The 15027-nt window shown below is 38.7% G+C and overlaps 1 protein-coding gene and 1 long non-coding RNA gene across 2 annotated transcripts in view; one reads left to right on the top strand and one right to left on the bottom strand.

Moving 5' to 3' along the window:
- Positions 1 to 2408: 2408 nt before the first annotated feature.
- Positions 2409 to 15027, bottom strand: part of LOC123698753 (hemicentin-2-like) — a gene marked incomplete at its 3' end in the record, with an annotated part of 122927 nt that continues 110308 nt past the window's right edge. Inside the window, exons 3-7 of the mRNA XM_045645502.1 lie at positions 4319 to 4455; positions 3581 to 3721; positions 3148 to 3241; positions 2574 to 2873; positions 2409 to 2491 (exon numbers count right to left, since the gene is read on the bottom strand). Of these exons, the coding sequence (XP_045501458.1) occupies positions 2409 to 2491; positions 2574 to 2873; positions 3148 to 3241; positions 3581 to 3721; positions 4319 to 4455 (755 nt within the window). The remainder of the gene's footprint in view (positions 2492 to 2573; positions 2874 to 3147; positions 3242 to 3580; positions 3722 to 4318; positions 4456 to 15027) is intronic.
- Positions 5395 to 7100, top strand: LOC123698566. The gene is made up of 2 exons (XR_006752426.1): positions 5395 to 5850; positions 6778 to 7100. It is a non-coding gene; the product is annotated as an uncharacterized LOC123698566 (long non-coding RNA).

Genomic DNA, 15027 nt, shown 5'->3' with positions numbered 1-15027 from the left:
ACTTAAGACAAAATAATATTTTAATGTTGGTTATAATAATTTGTGTAATGTTGTAAACGCTGGTTATATGCAAATAAATCAAACGTAAGTAATTTTAAATGTTTATTAAAATAAATTGAACCAAAAATATTATAAATATGTGAAACAATTTTTATTCGCTATCGCTATTCTCAAGTTCCATGATTCCCTCTATCATGGAACTTGAGGGAATCGTGGAACTTGAGGAACTGGGGCCGGGTTCCATACTACAGTCTTCATCTTCCGATGATTCTTAAAAATCCACATCTGTCGAATCTTCGCTCTCGGCAGTTTCTCCCACACGTATAATTAATTAAAAACTTAAAATAGCAAATAAGTTCAACACAATAACAAATCTCAACAAAAAACTTAACAAGCAACGAAAACTTAACAAATAAAAAACAATTTAAAACAAAGAAACATTTCTTTTCGACTGTACTGTGCAGCAGTGTCAGTGCGTCGATGCCGCGATAGACGAATAGCGACCGAGCGAGACGCGCGCGCACCAATGGCATCGCTCCGGTCTTGACGCATTCCGCCCGCGCCTCACCTCGCACCTCCAAAGGGACCTAAAATATGCCTTCTGCGCAGTGGTATTCTTTCGTGAATCTTACTGTACGTGCAGACGTCGCTCGCAGTAGAATGTAGAACGTAAGGTTCGCGCGTCGCTAGGCGACGGGCCGCACGCCGGGCGCGGGCTGCGAACGGATGATTCGATGTGTCATGTGACCGACGCGCGCGCGCCCCCCTCCCCCCCACATACACTATGTACACCACGTGACCACGCGTCACGCAAGCCCAGCGATCGCACAACAGCTACATGACATGCGATTCAATATTATGTTGTCAATTGTCATCAATCAATGTGATTAAATTTTACTTTGCGGTTTGACTTTATAGCTGTTTTTTACTATGTATTCTATAGTGATTCAGTATTATAATTATTACCGAATTATTTGTACATTGTCAAAAGTAGGTATATTGCATACATGCTATAATATTATGTCTAAACTCTAACAAATTGAAAATCAGTTTTTGACTATAAACATTTTAGGGCAAACAAGTCACAAATGTTGCACGATCTCTCGGTTTATAATAGAAATTTAACAGATTTAGATTATAATATTTGACTCTCACTTTTATTAAGATTAGCTACTTCGAAAATATGCGCCGAATAGTCTATGAATACAGCTAAACGGGAGGCTCGGGCGCGGCGCGTCAACGCGTTTATATTCATGTATCGCGTGCAATATTTTATTCGAAAGATATATATTATTATTTAACTATTCATAATATTTACAACTTTACAAATGCCCCGTCGCGGGCAGAGTCAAAGAGTAAAACGTATATAATATATAACAGAAGTCGTCGAGCGCAGGCGCAGGCGGCTGCGACGCAACGGGAGGATGGTCCATGTATTGTACTTCGAAAGGGTCGCTGCTCGTTAATTGACTAAAGGAACCTTAAGCTAGTTCGATCGGGAGTGGTGCGGCTTGAGCTCGCGGGGACGTAACCTACGGGCGGAGGCCACTGCGGCTCCCGAATAGAAAACACGGCCTTATATTACCATACAATTATGATATATTAAAAATTCAATTAAAAATACTATTTACACATCACATGTGGTGTTCTTTTAGTTATAAGTTATTTGGTATTTCTTTGGAAGTACAATAACATACGAGTTAAGAGTTCTTCGCGGGGGGAGGGGCGAGGGGGTGGAACTTTGCAGCTCGCTGAGCGCTACTTGGGCTCGTCCTCGTCGTGACACTGTAACCTGAAATGTAAATGAAAGTTAATTTTAATAAATAAAACGAACAGAAGAGACGGCATGTACATATTATAATGTATTATTACATGAGTTGTGATGATAATATTATTATGTTTGCTACCGTAACCTAAGTGAAATGTCTGAAATTTCGCGAATTCCAAACTGAAACAACAATAATCCACGAAAAAAGACAAAGTTTTAATTACATAGCAGCATCTAGGTATACATATACATAATATAATAAATCTGTAGAAGGGTCAATTCTGTTCATTGAAAATATTGAAAAAATAAATAGCAGGGGGTGTTACTGGATCGATACCAAACCCAAATATGTGATTAAAAAAAATTTTTGTCTGTCTGTCTGTATATTCCGACATCACGTGAAAACTAACGGTTCGATTTTGATGAAATAAACCAATTCACGATGAAAACTAAAACTACGTACCTACGTACTATAATCAAACAAGATTTAATATAAGCTTATAGACGAATTAGCTGCAATAATAATATGATGAATTGAAACCCAGCGTACTATGATACAGCTGTATACGCACATGATCAGTAAGGCGAGCGCGAGGGCGGGCGCGAGGCGTGCGGGTCGCGGCGCGGCGCCGAGCGCGGCGCACAGCGCGGCCGCCAGCAGCGCCGTCCGCGCGCCGCGCCGCGCCGCCGCGTTGCCGTGCTGCATGGCCGCCGGCTGCTCGCCTGTTGTGCACAATACGTATTACAATAGTTAATCATTAATGTGATCGAATCAAATATTATAACGATTAAAAGCTTTACTGACCGCTGAGGACGTGCAACACGACGGAGGCCGAGTCGAGGTTGGAGGGCGCGCAGGAGTAGTTGCCGGAGTCCTCGCGCACGGGGTTGTGTATGACGAGGTGGCCGACCGTTGTGTCGGGCGCGGGGCGCTCCACGCGGATGTCCCGCAGGCCGCGCCGGTAGCTCAGCACGCGCTCCTCGTTGTGGTACCAGAAGATGTAGGCCGGCTCCTCCAGCGCCTGCGTGATCACGCACTTCAGGCTCACCGTGCTGCCCGCCTTCACATAGATCTCGCTCTCGCCGGCGATCTCGATCTTGGGGACTGGAATGTTGGACGTTTGCTTTGAAATACATCGAAACTAAACATTACGTCGCTTTAGAATTGTAATGAAAATTGTTGATGTACGTTCATATAAAATTTCACTTATTGAAATCCTCGTGTTTTGTGTATAAAACACAAGCCAGTGGATAAAATTTAAATGAAAGAGCTACCACGCGATATTTGTTGAAATTGGACAAGCCATATCACGCATAGCACAGCCAGATTAAGAGCCCACAGCTCGGCAGTTGGATGGCGGTTGGCAGACGGCACTCACCGACGACGTTGAGCTGCACGAAGTGGCTCATCTTGGGCTCGGTGCCAACCTGGCACTCGTACACGCCGGCGTCGCGCGCCTGCACGTACTTCACCTGAAAGCGATCGGTGCTTCTGTTATTACCTAACGCTATTCTCGCTTTAATCAATTCACAAATTGATAACAGTTATTCTTTTGTACATCTTATTTGTCGCTAGTACAACGACTTTGTATTCACAGTTTAGTTTAAATCAGAATTCGTATAAAATTACAATATTTTGTTGCTATTTAATCTCAAATTCATAGATTCGTTCAAGAAGTTTTTTACGTTTGCCTGCGTTGCTGTAATAATGACGGCAAACAAATTTCCTGAGGTTTTAAAAAACCACAAGAATTTTTAATGATCACTAATAATTTCATATCCATATTATACCAAGTTGCGAATTACACAGACCTGTAGCGTCCAGGTGTCAGTGGCCTCGACGAGGAAAGCCTGGAAGCGCTCGTCAGCGATGAACGTGAAGCGGTCCACCGTGAGGATGTGCGCGTCGCGGCGCCGGATCCACGACACCGACTTGTTGCTCAGCTGCCGCACCTGGAATGCCAGATGATGATGATTAGACATTTTTTCTAGGAATAGTACTAGGAACTTAGTTAATGTGAATGTGTAACTACACATTCTTACGAAGCTCGCAGACTTTGATTCACTTATAAATTTTCCAATTATTTTGGTCTCTTGGAAGCCATTATATTAAAAAAAAAAACTAATTAAATATATTTTAACGTGTGCATGTTGTCAAACTCCGGCACATAAATGAGCAAGTGTCGGATACAGGTGGCCGACAATACTCCTAAGCCGCGAAAAAGTGCGAAAGCCGAAAATGGCAAATATAGGCTTTTTGCTCGAAGTTGCTTTTGCACGGATTGTAGGTATTTGCTGAGTTACGCTTAGCATATCTCGGCGGGAAACTTACTTTTAGATATTTTTTTATTTTATAGAACCTAGATTTAACCACTTATCTACCCAATTCAGACTTACGCGTAGGATGTGTCGCGTTTATGTTAGATAAGAAAAGAGGCATGTGTTCCACCTTATGTTAAATGGTCACCACCTCCCAAAACTCATGGCGTTACAGGTTCTCTGCCGGCTTTATAAAGAGCCAGTAGGGGAAATATCAGGAAGCAATGTTACCTTGCATGGCAGGTAGGCGTGCGTGCCGAGCTGCGCCGTGATGTTGTTGGGCGCGGACGGGTCGAAGTAGGGCCCCGTGTAGAGCCCCACGTAGCGCCGCGCGCGCCCGCCGCCGCCCGTCTCGCCGCACGACAACACTGCAACAAACACATCACATCATTAGTGTCATATGTCATAAGCAAACTTAACTATTTATTCATTAAATTAAACTTTTTCTAGAAGCACTTTGAATTAATCTAACAAAATGTCCATTCGCTAAACTCTTTTTGTCCTCTAGGAAGCCCAATCTAAACGTAGCGATACCACAAAGCGGTGCATTTCATTAAATCCACAACTTAAACTATAGAAGAGGTAACCTCTGATCCAATCAGTTGTCCAATATTTATAAAATATTGTAATTAATTCCTCTCAGTATAACTAGGTCTGCATTCGAGCCGACCTTTTGAGTTCATTTCTATATTCTGATAAAGTCATTGAACAAAATATACTTCATGATTATTGTGTATAAATGAAGAAGTGAATAATTAAAGCAAAATATTTTATGAAATTATTTGCTTTGATTTGAGTCGAATTAACAAAGAAGAATGTTCATTGTTCAATAAGAGACGACGCAAGTGCCTTATTCAGTTTCATAATAATGTTGTTTCAAGTAGTGTATTCTTGTTTGCATCGAATTGAATTTCAGTAATACTATAATGCCGTTTTTAATTGCGTTAACAGAAAATGATGATATAAATTGTCCGTATTTATGCAAAATGGAACCACTCGACAAATTTGCTTTTTTCCGTTTCTTGAAGAATACTCATTTAAAAGTGGTCTAAATCCTTATACAAACAAGAACCACATGAATTTTACCTTGGAAACAAGGTATACTAAAAGCAGAAAGGAACCACCAGCAACAACGAATAATACATATGAAGCAAAACCGAACCACAGCACCACGGGACTGCTTTGTTCAAACAAATAAACGATATTACTATCATGTCATTTTATACAAAACAGATCCGCAGATACTTGGTACCATTATACATTACACATATTTCTATTAATAACAATTATTTTTAATATACAAAATGGAACCAGGTTTCTGTGGTATGGTTATGCGTAAAATAAATTCATAATTTAATTGTAATTTTTTATTGCAAAATAAAACCACAAGCATTCGGTTCTATCATGCATAAATAAATATTGTAAAACATCCTGAAACCCATCATCGCTATACGGTACCAAATGCCTTGACTTGTGCACAATGCAGAATGCTTCTCATCTTTAAACAACGTATTTCATTACGTCTTAAATAGCTCAAAGTGCAAACCTCCAATTTTCAGTCAATATAGGTGACATTCAGCGAAGTAGGTAGGTATTTCGAATACGTGACGCCCGTTTTTTTTCTCCGCGAAGTAAGTTCTATTGTTTTTGTTAATTACCTTTAAAATTAAATGTGAAAATGTTTAGTAATAAATAAATAAGGAAGCAATTGGAAAGAAAAGCATTGGAGACGAACACCGAAGATAATAATGAAGATACAACGGGTAAGTAGTTTTATTAAATGCATTTAAGTACTTATTGAATCTATGAGATGCAGGTATGTACGCTTTATCCACTTTTGATTCATTCCCGATTGTGGAGTGATTTTAAAAAGATAGTTCATTAATTAGTAAGTACAAGAGGAATCCTGTGTGGATTTACGTATTTTAACGACACTTTTATTGTTCACGAAGGCGAGTCGAATTAGTAAGAGTCATTTTGTTACGATTCATCTGTCATTGTGAGATGAAACTACTAAACCTTGTTTTAAAAACAACTGTCGATGATCTAGTTACCTACCTACTATTTTGGTAAAATACGTTTAGATTCAGATTCAGTACAAGTACATTCAGCGCATATAATAATTTGTTTGATTTTAAAAGTCGCACTGCCACTGTTTTGACCGGAACAAGGCCCTAGCCCGCGAAATTGAAAATTTTAACAAGTTTATTTAATTTTTTTTTAGGTTTGGTCACTGTTGCGTGTGATTTTTAGGGTTCCGTACCCAAAAGGTAAAACGAGACCCTATTACTAGGACTCCGCTGTCCGTCTGTCTGTCTGTCCCTCTGTCTCATGAACTGTGATAGTTAGACAGTCGAAATTTTCATAGATGATGTATTTCTGATGCCGCTGTAACAACAAATAGGTACTAAAAAACAGAATAAAATAAATATTTAAGAGGCTCCCATACAATAAACCGTGATTTTTTTGCCGTTTTTATAGATAATGGTACGGAACTCTTCGTTGCGTGAGTTCTACTCGCACTTAGCCAGTTTTTTGTACATGGCGCATGTACCTACAACATACTTAGTCGTCTAGTAGGGACACGGCTTTATAATAACTAATTATATTTTGCTGTCGCCATATATCTACGTATAAAAGCCACGCGGCTTTATTGTTTTGATTTAAAGCTTTTTTTCTTTTTATTACAGAAGATAACGAAGAACCTTATACGTCGATGCCTCTGGAGAAGCTTTCTTCACCTTCAAGCGATATTCAGGCCATATTACATCTCATTCCACAATATGCACAGAGTTTTTATAACAATCTTATTAGTGATGATGCAATAGAGGACCACATAGATGGACTAGACACGGTGGATTTCGAAATCCAATTTGATGATAACGTCGAATAAACATCCTCTATATGTATTATTTTATATATCTTTTTAATAAAAGCTTTATTACGATATTATAAATACATAGTTTCATTTATATCATTAAATCCCTGGGTTGTGGTTCTTTTTTGTATAAGAGAAAACCTATCAATTGATAAATGTTAAAAGGAACCACATGCACATTTTCTTAATTATCTAGAAAGTTTAAGAGTATTCAGAACAAATTTATATACACATACTTAAATAAGTAATTTATCAATGAATTTAAATAAAATAAATATTAATTTTACTTCATCTAACAGAGCTGCAAATGTTTTTGTAAATCCTTTGATATCTCAAAAGTGCGTGTTTGCTGGTTGGTTCCTTTTTGCTTAAATACGGACAATTTATAAATTGAGATGGTTGTTAAATCATCTCAATAGATGGCGCGCGGTGTGTCCCTTAAGACACATAAAACTGAAAGGATAGGATAAATTCGATTGCTCAGGCGGGTCACGAACTCACGAGTGGCTGAGTTGGTTAGGCATCCGCCCCGGAATGGCGCGAAGGATGCGGGTTCGAGTCCCGCCTCGTGATCGAATTTTTTCTATTCTTTATAAATTTATATTTATAAAGCATTTGCCATTTATATTTATAAAACATTTCTATTCTTTATAAATTTATATTTATAAAGCATTTGACGACGCGGTTGGCGCAGTGGTAAAGTAACTGCCTACTGAGCCGACGGTCCCGGGTTCGATCCCCGGTCAGGGCAAATATTTGTGTGATGAACTCAATTATTTGTTCTTGGGTCTGGGTGTTATTATCTATATTATATGTATTTATTAAATATTATATTTATCGTCGCCTAGTACCCACAACACAAGCCTTAATTGAGCTTACTGTGGGACTAGGTCGATTTGTGTAATAATGTCCTATAATATTTATTTATTTATTTATTTGAATGCCATAAAAACCAAAAAAATATAAATTCAAGAAAATGATGAATAAATTCGAACGTGGAACGGTTGACGAAACCCTGAACATTGCGGCTTAGAGTTCCCTAGCTCTATGTGCAGCAGGACATGTGGCGTGTTTCCACACAAGATGGCATTAGCCGCAGGCTGCGCCGCCGACCCCGGTGTGCGGCTGCAGGCGGTGCAGGTCCCAATACACGTTCGATCGACTACCTTCATTTCCATTTTAGATTTCCTGTGGGGCGAGCCAATAAAAAGGAGATTTATGTGCGCGCGGTCCGCTCGGGTCGGGCGGGCGGCGTGAGGCGGGCGCGGGGCGCGGGCTTTAATTAATGTTAACAAGGAGCGACGCAACGGCGCCTCGCGAGCGTTTTACGAGCGTTTTATAGCGATATCGTAATCACACCCGCGGTCGTGCTGCGGGGGATTGTGAGGCTTTACGCTGTGGTTACCATAAGGTTGTAAAAATTGGTCATATTCTGTTATGACATTTTAATTCAAAGGCTTGAGAAGTCATGTCTAAATATTTTTTGCAACATCATTAAAATCATTCAGTAATATTGTACAATATACATGAAATAAAAGGTTTCCGAATATTAACTTCATTGTTGTTCAAAATTGAGTTCAGAAATAGGATTTATGGTCTGATTAATTATTATTTATTATCATGGGAATCATTATTAATTTTGAAATCACATATTGATCACAGCCTGAAATAAATTTATTCGAAATTTATAGTAAAAATGTTATAAATAATTAATATGATATTGTTTATAGAGATATGACGCAAAACAACTTACAACGAGGCAACTAACTAGCATCACAGTGTTAGCTGTTAGGATAACTACAACGTTGCACTTTGTTAGCTATCGACAGCTCGCAATGTTCGCTTAATATTTTTTTAGGGCTAAAAATTAATAAAAAATGCAATGATTACGTAACGAATGGTGTCAGTAGCTCCTGAGACAATTTCGACGAGTTTAAAATGAGATTGAATTGATTTGACTCTCCTATTATACTATAAAAAAATAATTATTCATTGTTTCTGTTTCTTTTATGTTATTTCTGTTTCTTTTATGTTATTTTTTAACAAGTATGTACCTAAGTAACATTTTCAGAATTCTAAAAGAGTACTCACGACGCACAATATCTCAAAAAAGTAATAAGTGTGTGCCCTTTTTATGTGAGGTTTATTGTATAATGTGTTTATTTCGTCATATTACGTGTGGGTAGTTTAGTTAATGAATGCAACGATTAGCGAGCGAGGCGCGGCCCGCGGGACCGGACCTCATTACCGGGAGTGACTGCGGGCAGCGCAGCGGCGCCCTGCGGCCTGCTGCGTTGCTTTTCACGAGAAATCGTCTTTCAACATTGCATACGTATGAATATAAACATATACGTCATAATTATAAACATATCATCATAAAACATTCCGTTAATGCTAAGGTATACCTACATCTGTAAAATTCTTACAAAAAATGTTGATAAAGTTGATGTAAGTATATCAACTTTATCAACATTTTTTGTCACGGGCGACAGCCTTCTAATTTTAAGTCATAGTATATTATGAAAGGATAATCGTTATATCTGCCTAAACAAAAAACGTACCAAATTCATTGTATTAATCAGACTTGTTTACATATTATTATGCGATATACATAATTACACGGGCGCTTGACAGCGCCTGTGCATTGTGCAATGCTGCTACCTACAATTGTCACGGAGTGATTAACAAGGCAACATTATCGCCGGCTACAGCTGGCTGTTCATTAAGCCGCTCAGATGCTAGCTCATGCGATCGCAGTAATTGTGGGCCCAATCAGTTAGCGCTGTCTAACGTCGCAGTGACCGGCAGTGTCGCCGCTGATAGCTTGACGCGTGACGCGTGTCGCCGTGACACCGCTGCGTGTCATCAATCAATACACAATCGCACAGTAATCGTGTGCGTAATTACCTACGTGACTGGTGTCGCATTGTGTACCTGAGACTCGCATTGTGGCCGGAGCCGGGTTTGTTGTGGTTGGTAGTGGCGCAAATATGTCGAGCTTAGTGCATTGGGTTGACGAAAGTGTTGATTTTCTTTGTTGTTCATGAATGCTAATGGTCAAGTGGAACACTCATACACTATAATGATTTCATGAGTTGCTCTTTGAAATTAAGTAATTGTTTTATCTATACAGGAATAAAAATAACTGCGTTAAAAACAACCGCCTTTAAAAACGGAAAAGTAAAAAATAAAATAGATTTGATATTATTAATTACCACATATTATTTAGATGTGCAAAGGTTTGATGTCGGTGCACGGGCTTAATACTAAGTGCTTAATGTTTGACACCGACTTCAAACCTATTTAATAAATAGCACATCTAAATAATATTATGTAGTAATTAATAATATCAAATCTATTTTATTTTTTACTTTTCCGTTTTTGAAGTCGGTTGTTTTTAACGCAGTTATACTTTTTAGTGTATTTTTCAACACGAATCAAACGAGCCCAAACTCCATAAAGTTGAGTCAATATATTACTGAGTTCCTATGGCCACCTTCCGATTCAATCATCAAATCAGCTCTATGTCATGATAATGTTTCATCGCTATCCAATTTACATACGTATACAAAATTTCAGCTCAATCGGTTACCGGGAAGTGAATCAAAGTTACTTGCTACATTCCAATGAAGTCATCGAGTACAGACAAAAATGCTCATAAAATAAAAACTACTGGGCCTATCTGTATAAATTTTTTATGGGACCAATTCGACACCATCCCGCATCGAACAAAAAAGAATCACGTAAATCGGTTCAGAAACCTCGAAGTAATCGGTGTACATACATAAAAAAAATATATATTATACCGGCCGAATTGATAACCTCCTCCTTTTTTGAAGTCGGTTAAACAATTAAACTCTTTTTTACATACATACTACACTGCGATAAGCTGAATTTCGGCCGAAATATGCAATGAGAATATTTTTCGTAATTTTGGTAAGCTGAAGCACGTTGCAGTTTCAGGTATGTAAATAAGTGAGAGCTAGCCCCCCCCCCCTACCCTCTCCCCGCCGGGCCCGCGGGTAGCCATTTAGCCGGCGCGCGGCGCTCTCATTGCGAGTGGCTTAAACAGTTTCAATAAATCTGGGCAAGGTGTTGCGGTTAGAGACGAGTAGTATTTCAAAACGAAGCTCTGAGTCGCATTCATTATGTAGGAGCGACGGCGAGCGCGGTCGCCATTGAATATGCAGAATACAGATGTACTGGATAGACGGCCGAATATGCAGAACTTATTTACAGATTTAATCATAAGGTTTGCGTACTTTGAAATTTACTGTTAAATAATTATGCGATTGTGTTAATTTCAATCTCATATTTGCATAAAATACTCTATCTATTTTGGTCTATTTTGCAGGCGTTTGCGTGTTCAATGCTCTAAGGCATGTCATATATTTCGTTTATTGCACATTCTTGCAGTTTCGTGTGAATACGTAGAGCTATAATAGCGAGCGAGCCTCAGAGCCGACGTCGAATCACAAGAAGCCTGTATTATCCCGTGACGTCAGACTTGCATGCACAATTTTGAACAACGACATAATTTCATGCGCCGTAATTAGCGAGGAGCTTATCTGAGTATTTAAATCGTTGCTACGCTTTATGAAGCGAAGTTTTTGAATTTCGGAAAGGAGATACGAAATCATTTATAAGGTTTCGAAATGAACTGGGTCAAGCTGACACCAGACTTGCTTTCAAACACTAAAAAACTTTAGGATCGCTCGCTTGTGTACAGTGTAATCCTTTTTGTGAGTGAATCAAGGCGTCTATGCGAAATGAATTAGATTTTAGAATCCAGGGTCGTGTCGAAAAATATTGTGTAAGTTATTTTTGAGTTCAGGTTTTGGAAATATTTGAAGTGAAACTTCTGTATCGGGGTTGGAAAAAATTTTAGTGTAACATTTTTCCGTTACGCGCCATCTTTTTCTTATCCCTACCACGCGTGATTCGACGTATTTCTGTAAAGTAAATTATTTTTTGAAAAATAAAGAAGTTTCACTTCTTACGTGTGTATCTACATTAGTACACGCACACATTTTTTTTTATTTGGTACGTGAACAAGTAGAAAAACTTGTAGAAGCCTCACGTGCTGGTGACCATCACGTCACGTAACTCGTCCGTGTGTTTGTTCACCGAGTAATATGTAAATACTCACACAAGAGAGACTTCCGCAATTTATTTGTTAATCATAAGTGATATAATAATAATAATAATAGATCTTTATTTCAGATATCTGGTATCCATATTTATATAATTAAAATTACATTTAAGATTTTGAGTATTTTAGGAACACTTATAAAAACTAAAATACAACTACTTACGGTTCTTATTCAGATGGACACATAACCAATACTTAAGAATGGGACTGTTCAAGTACTCGGACAGCGTATATATAATTTTGTTATTAGAGGAGCGTATACGCGACCAAAAAGATGCTATTCGCAATCTAATAATTGCGAAGAAGTCATTGATGCCGCCATCTGCAAACATGCTAGACGCACTGCAGTACCTAGGCAATTTCATTAGGATGCGGTATGCATCATTATACTGCACCCTAATGGTGCTTAAAGCTTTTCTAGAGAAATTTGACCATAATTGACAGGTATACAAATTTTGACAATATGTTTTGAATAGAATAGATTTTACCTCTTCATTACATTTAGAAAATCTGCGTGCTAGCATGTTGCATCTGACGGCAAGCGCTCGACGCTCACGTTCAATATCCTCGTCATCATTCAGATTTTCTGTGAGAAAGTGTCCCAAGTACTTGAACCGTCCCACCCGTTCAACGGGTGTGCTATTCAAGCAAACGTTAGGAACCATATCCGGCCCGCGACCTGCCTTAAAAACCATCACTTGTGATTTCCCAACATTATACTTCAGACCATGCTCAAGCGCATAGCGCTCACAGATTGAGAGCATGCGCCTCAGACCATTGATTGAGGGACTGAGAAGAACCATGTCGTCGGCGTAGCTGAGGTTGTTAACACAAGTACTGCCAATATGACAACCTACCTTCGTTTTACTCAGTTCCTCAATCAGGTCATTCATATACAAGTTGAACAAATCTGGTGAGGTAAGCCCACCTTGGCGCACTCCGCAGTTTAATCTATATTCATTAGACAACGAGTCGCCCCATCGCACACAATTGGTTTGGTTCTCGTACCAGTATCTCAACAAATCAACAATATTTGATGGAACTGAGCTATTGGACAGTTTATTCCAAAGTAGTTTATAATCCACAAGATCAAAAGCGCGACTGAGGTCCAAAAAACATGCGTACACGGACGTATCTCGAGATTTATAATAATTTATAACACTTTTTAAGCTAAAAATTGCAGAATCTGTTGAGAGCCCGGGACGAAAACCAAACTGAGCATCGTGTATAACAACATTCTTCGACAATTCTGGGTAAATAAGTCTTTCAAGAATTTTACCCAGAATTGTGCCCAGTGAGATAGGTCTGTAATTGTTTAAACTCGAAAGTTCACCCGTTTTATTTTTAGGAACTGGCACCACAACGGTCCTCATAAGATCAGGAGGAAGATAAGAAAGGTTCAGACATAAATTATACAAGTCTGCCAAAACGCGAAAGATTTCTGGCCCTGCGTGCAATATATGCTCTAAACTAAGTCCGTCAATGCCTGGGGACTTACCACGTGACATGCCCTTCACGATCCCAGCGATATCCTTAGCCGTATATTTACATGGGTTTTCACTCTTATTCATAACTTTATCACTCTTGGCATTAGTAACTGAGCTTGAGTTTATTATTGGTTCAACTTGAAAATGCATAGCAAACAAATCAGCAATTTCTTTTGGTTTCTGAACATTATTTATACAAGCGGGCGCAGATGTTTTGCCTTGTAACTTTTTTGTTGATTCCCAGAATTTTATGAAATTGTTGTTTCGCTTATGCATTGCCAAGATGTCCATTTTTATCTGCTCCTGATTGTCCTGACACCATTTAAGTTTGTTCTTAAAAATCTTTTTACTGTTGACCATATCACTAAATAAGTCCCCAGTCATTGGCTTACTTGCAGCTACCCAATTTTTATAATTCAATCTCGCTCTCTGGTGTAATTCTCGAACGTGGTAATTCCATCCAGTTATATTCATCCTCCTGACCCTACGACGACATCCAGAACTTACAATTGCTGCGTTCTGTAATGTTTGAACAATTTTGTCATAATATTCATTAATTAAAAATAAATGGTTTGTACAATTAACCGTATCACAGATCTTACATTGACTAGAATATTTTAATTTACTTAAATTATCACAGCATTCCTTACTATAAACGTTAACTTGATTTAGGTCTCTATTACCCCAAATGACGCCTCTATTTAATCCCTTACTACTGCACTGTACCTTACACTGAACAACTTCAATGTCACACTGCACTATAAGCGGTAGGTGGTCCGACCAGTACACATCGTGAAGTACATTTATCAGTGTTATACAAGGAAAAGCCGCTTTGGTCACAACACAATGGTCCAGCCAAGATCTCGTATAATAGACATCACTTACGTACGTGTATTCATTGGAGTCTTTACCTAATATTTCTAGGTCTGCACATACAAGATCGTGTTCGTTACAAAAATTCATTAATTGGCGTCCAAATCTCCCATTAGGATCAGCATTAAAATCGCCAAGACAAAAGGCCGCCTCAACGTCGCTATCCTCTATTATTGCAGACATTTGTGCTAACGTTGACGTAAAATCTATAAGATTCTCTTCTTTGTCTGTCGGTAAATATACGCTCATCACCAAAAAGTGACGGTCATCCACAGCGATACGAAACGGAAAATTAGCTTGATAGTAGTCACTTGCAAAAATGGGCGATGTATCCTGAACTAATTGAAATGTTACATTTTTTAGGCCTAACCTTGCGTTTTTTAGAGGACGCAATTTTATTTTTTTGATATGTAGGGGGGGCCAGTGTGAAGCTAAAACCAAGTTTGTGGGGTCACCACCCTTGTCCCACGGCCGCCATCTTGAAAATAGCGGTTGAAATGGTTTTTAAGATATATCTCTAAAACTTTTTATCTGATAAAAAAAAAAATGT

The sequence above is a fragment of the Colias croceus genome, chromosome 16 (assembly GCF_905220415.1).
Source record: "Colias croceus chromosome 16, ilColCroc2.1".
Lineage (NCBI taxonomy): Eukaryota > Metazoa > Arthropoda > Insecta > Lepidoptera > Pieridae > Colias > Colias croceus.
The sequence above is the reverse complement of the archived record's forward strand: the minus strand, read 5'-3'. Positions and strand labels throughout refer to the sequence as shown.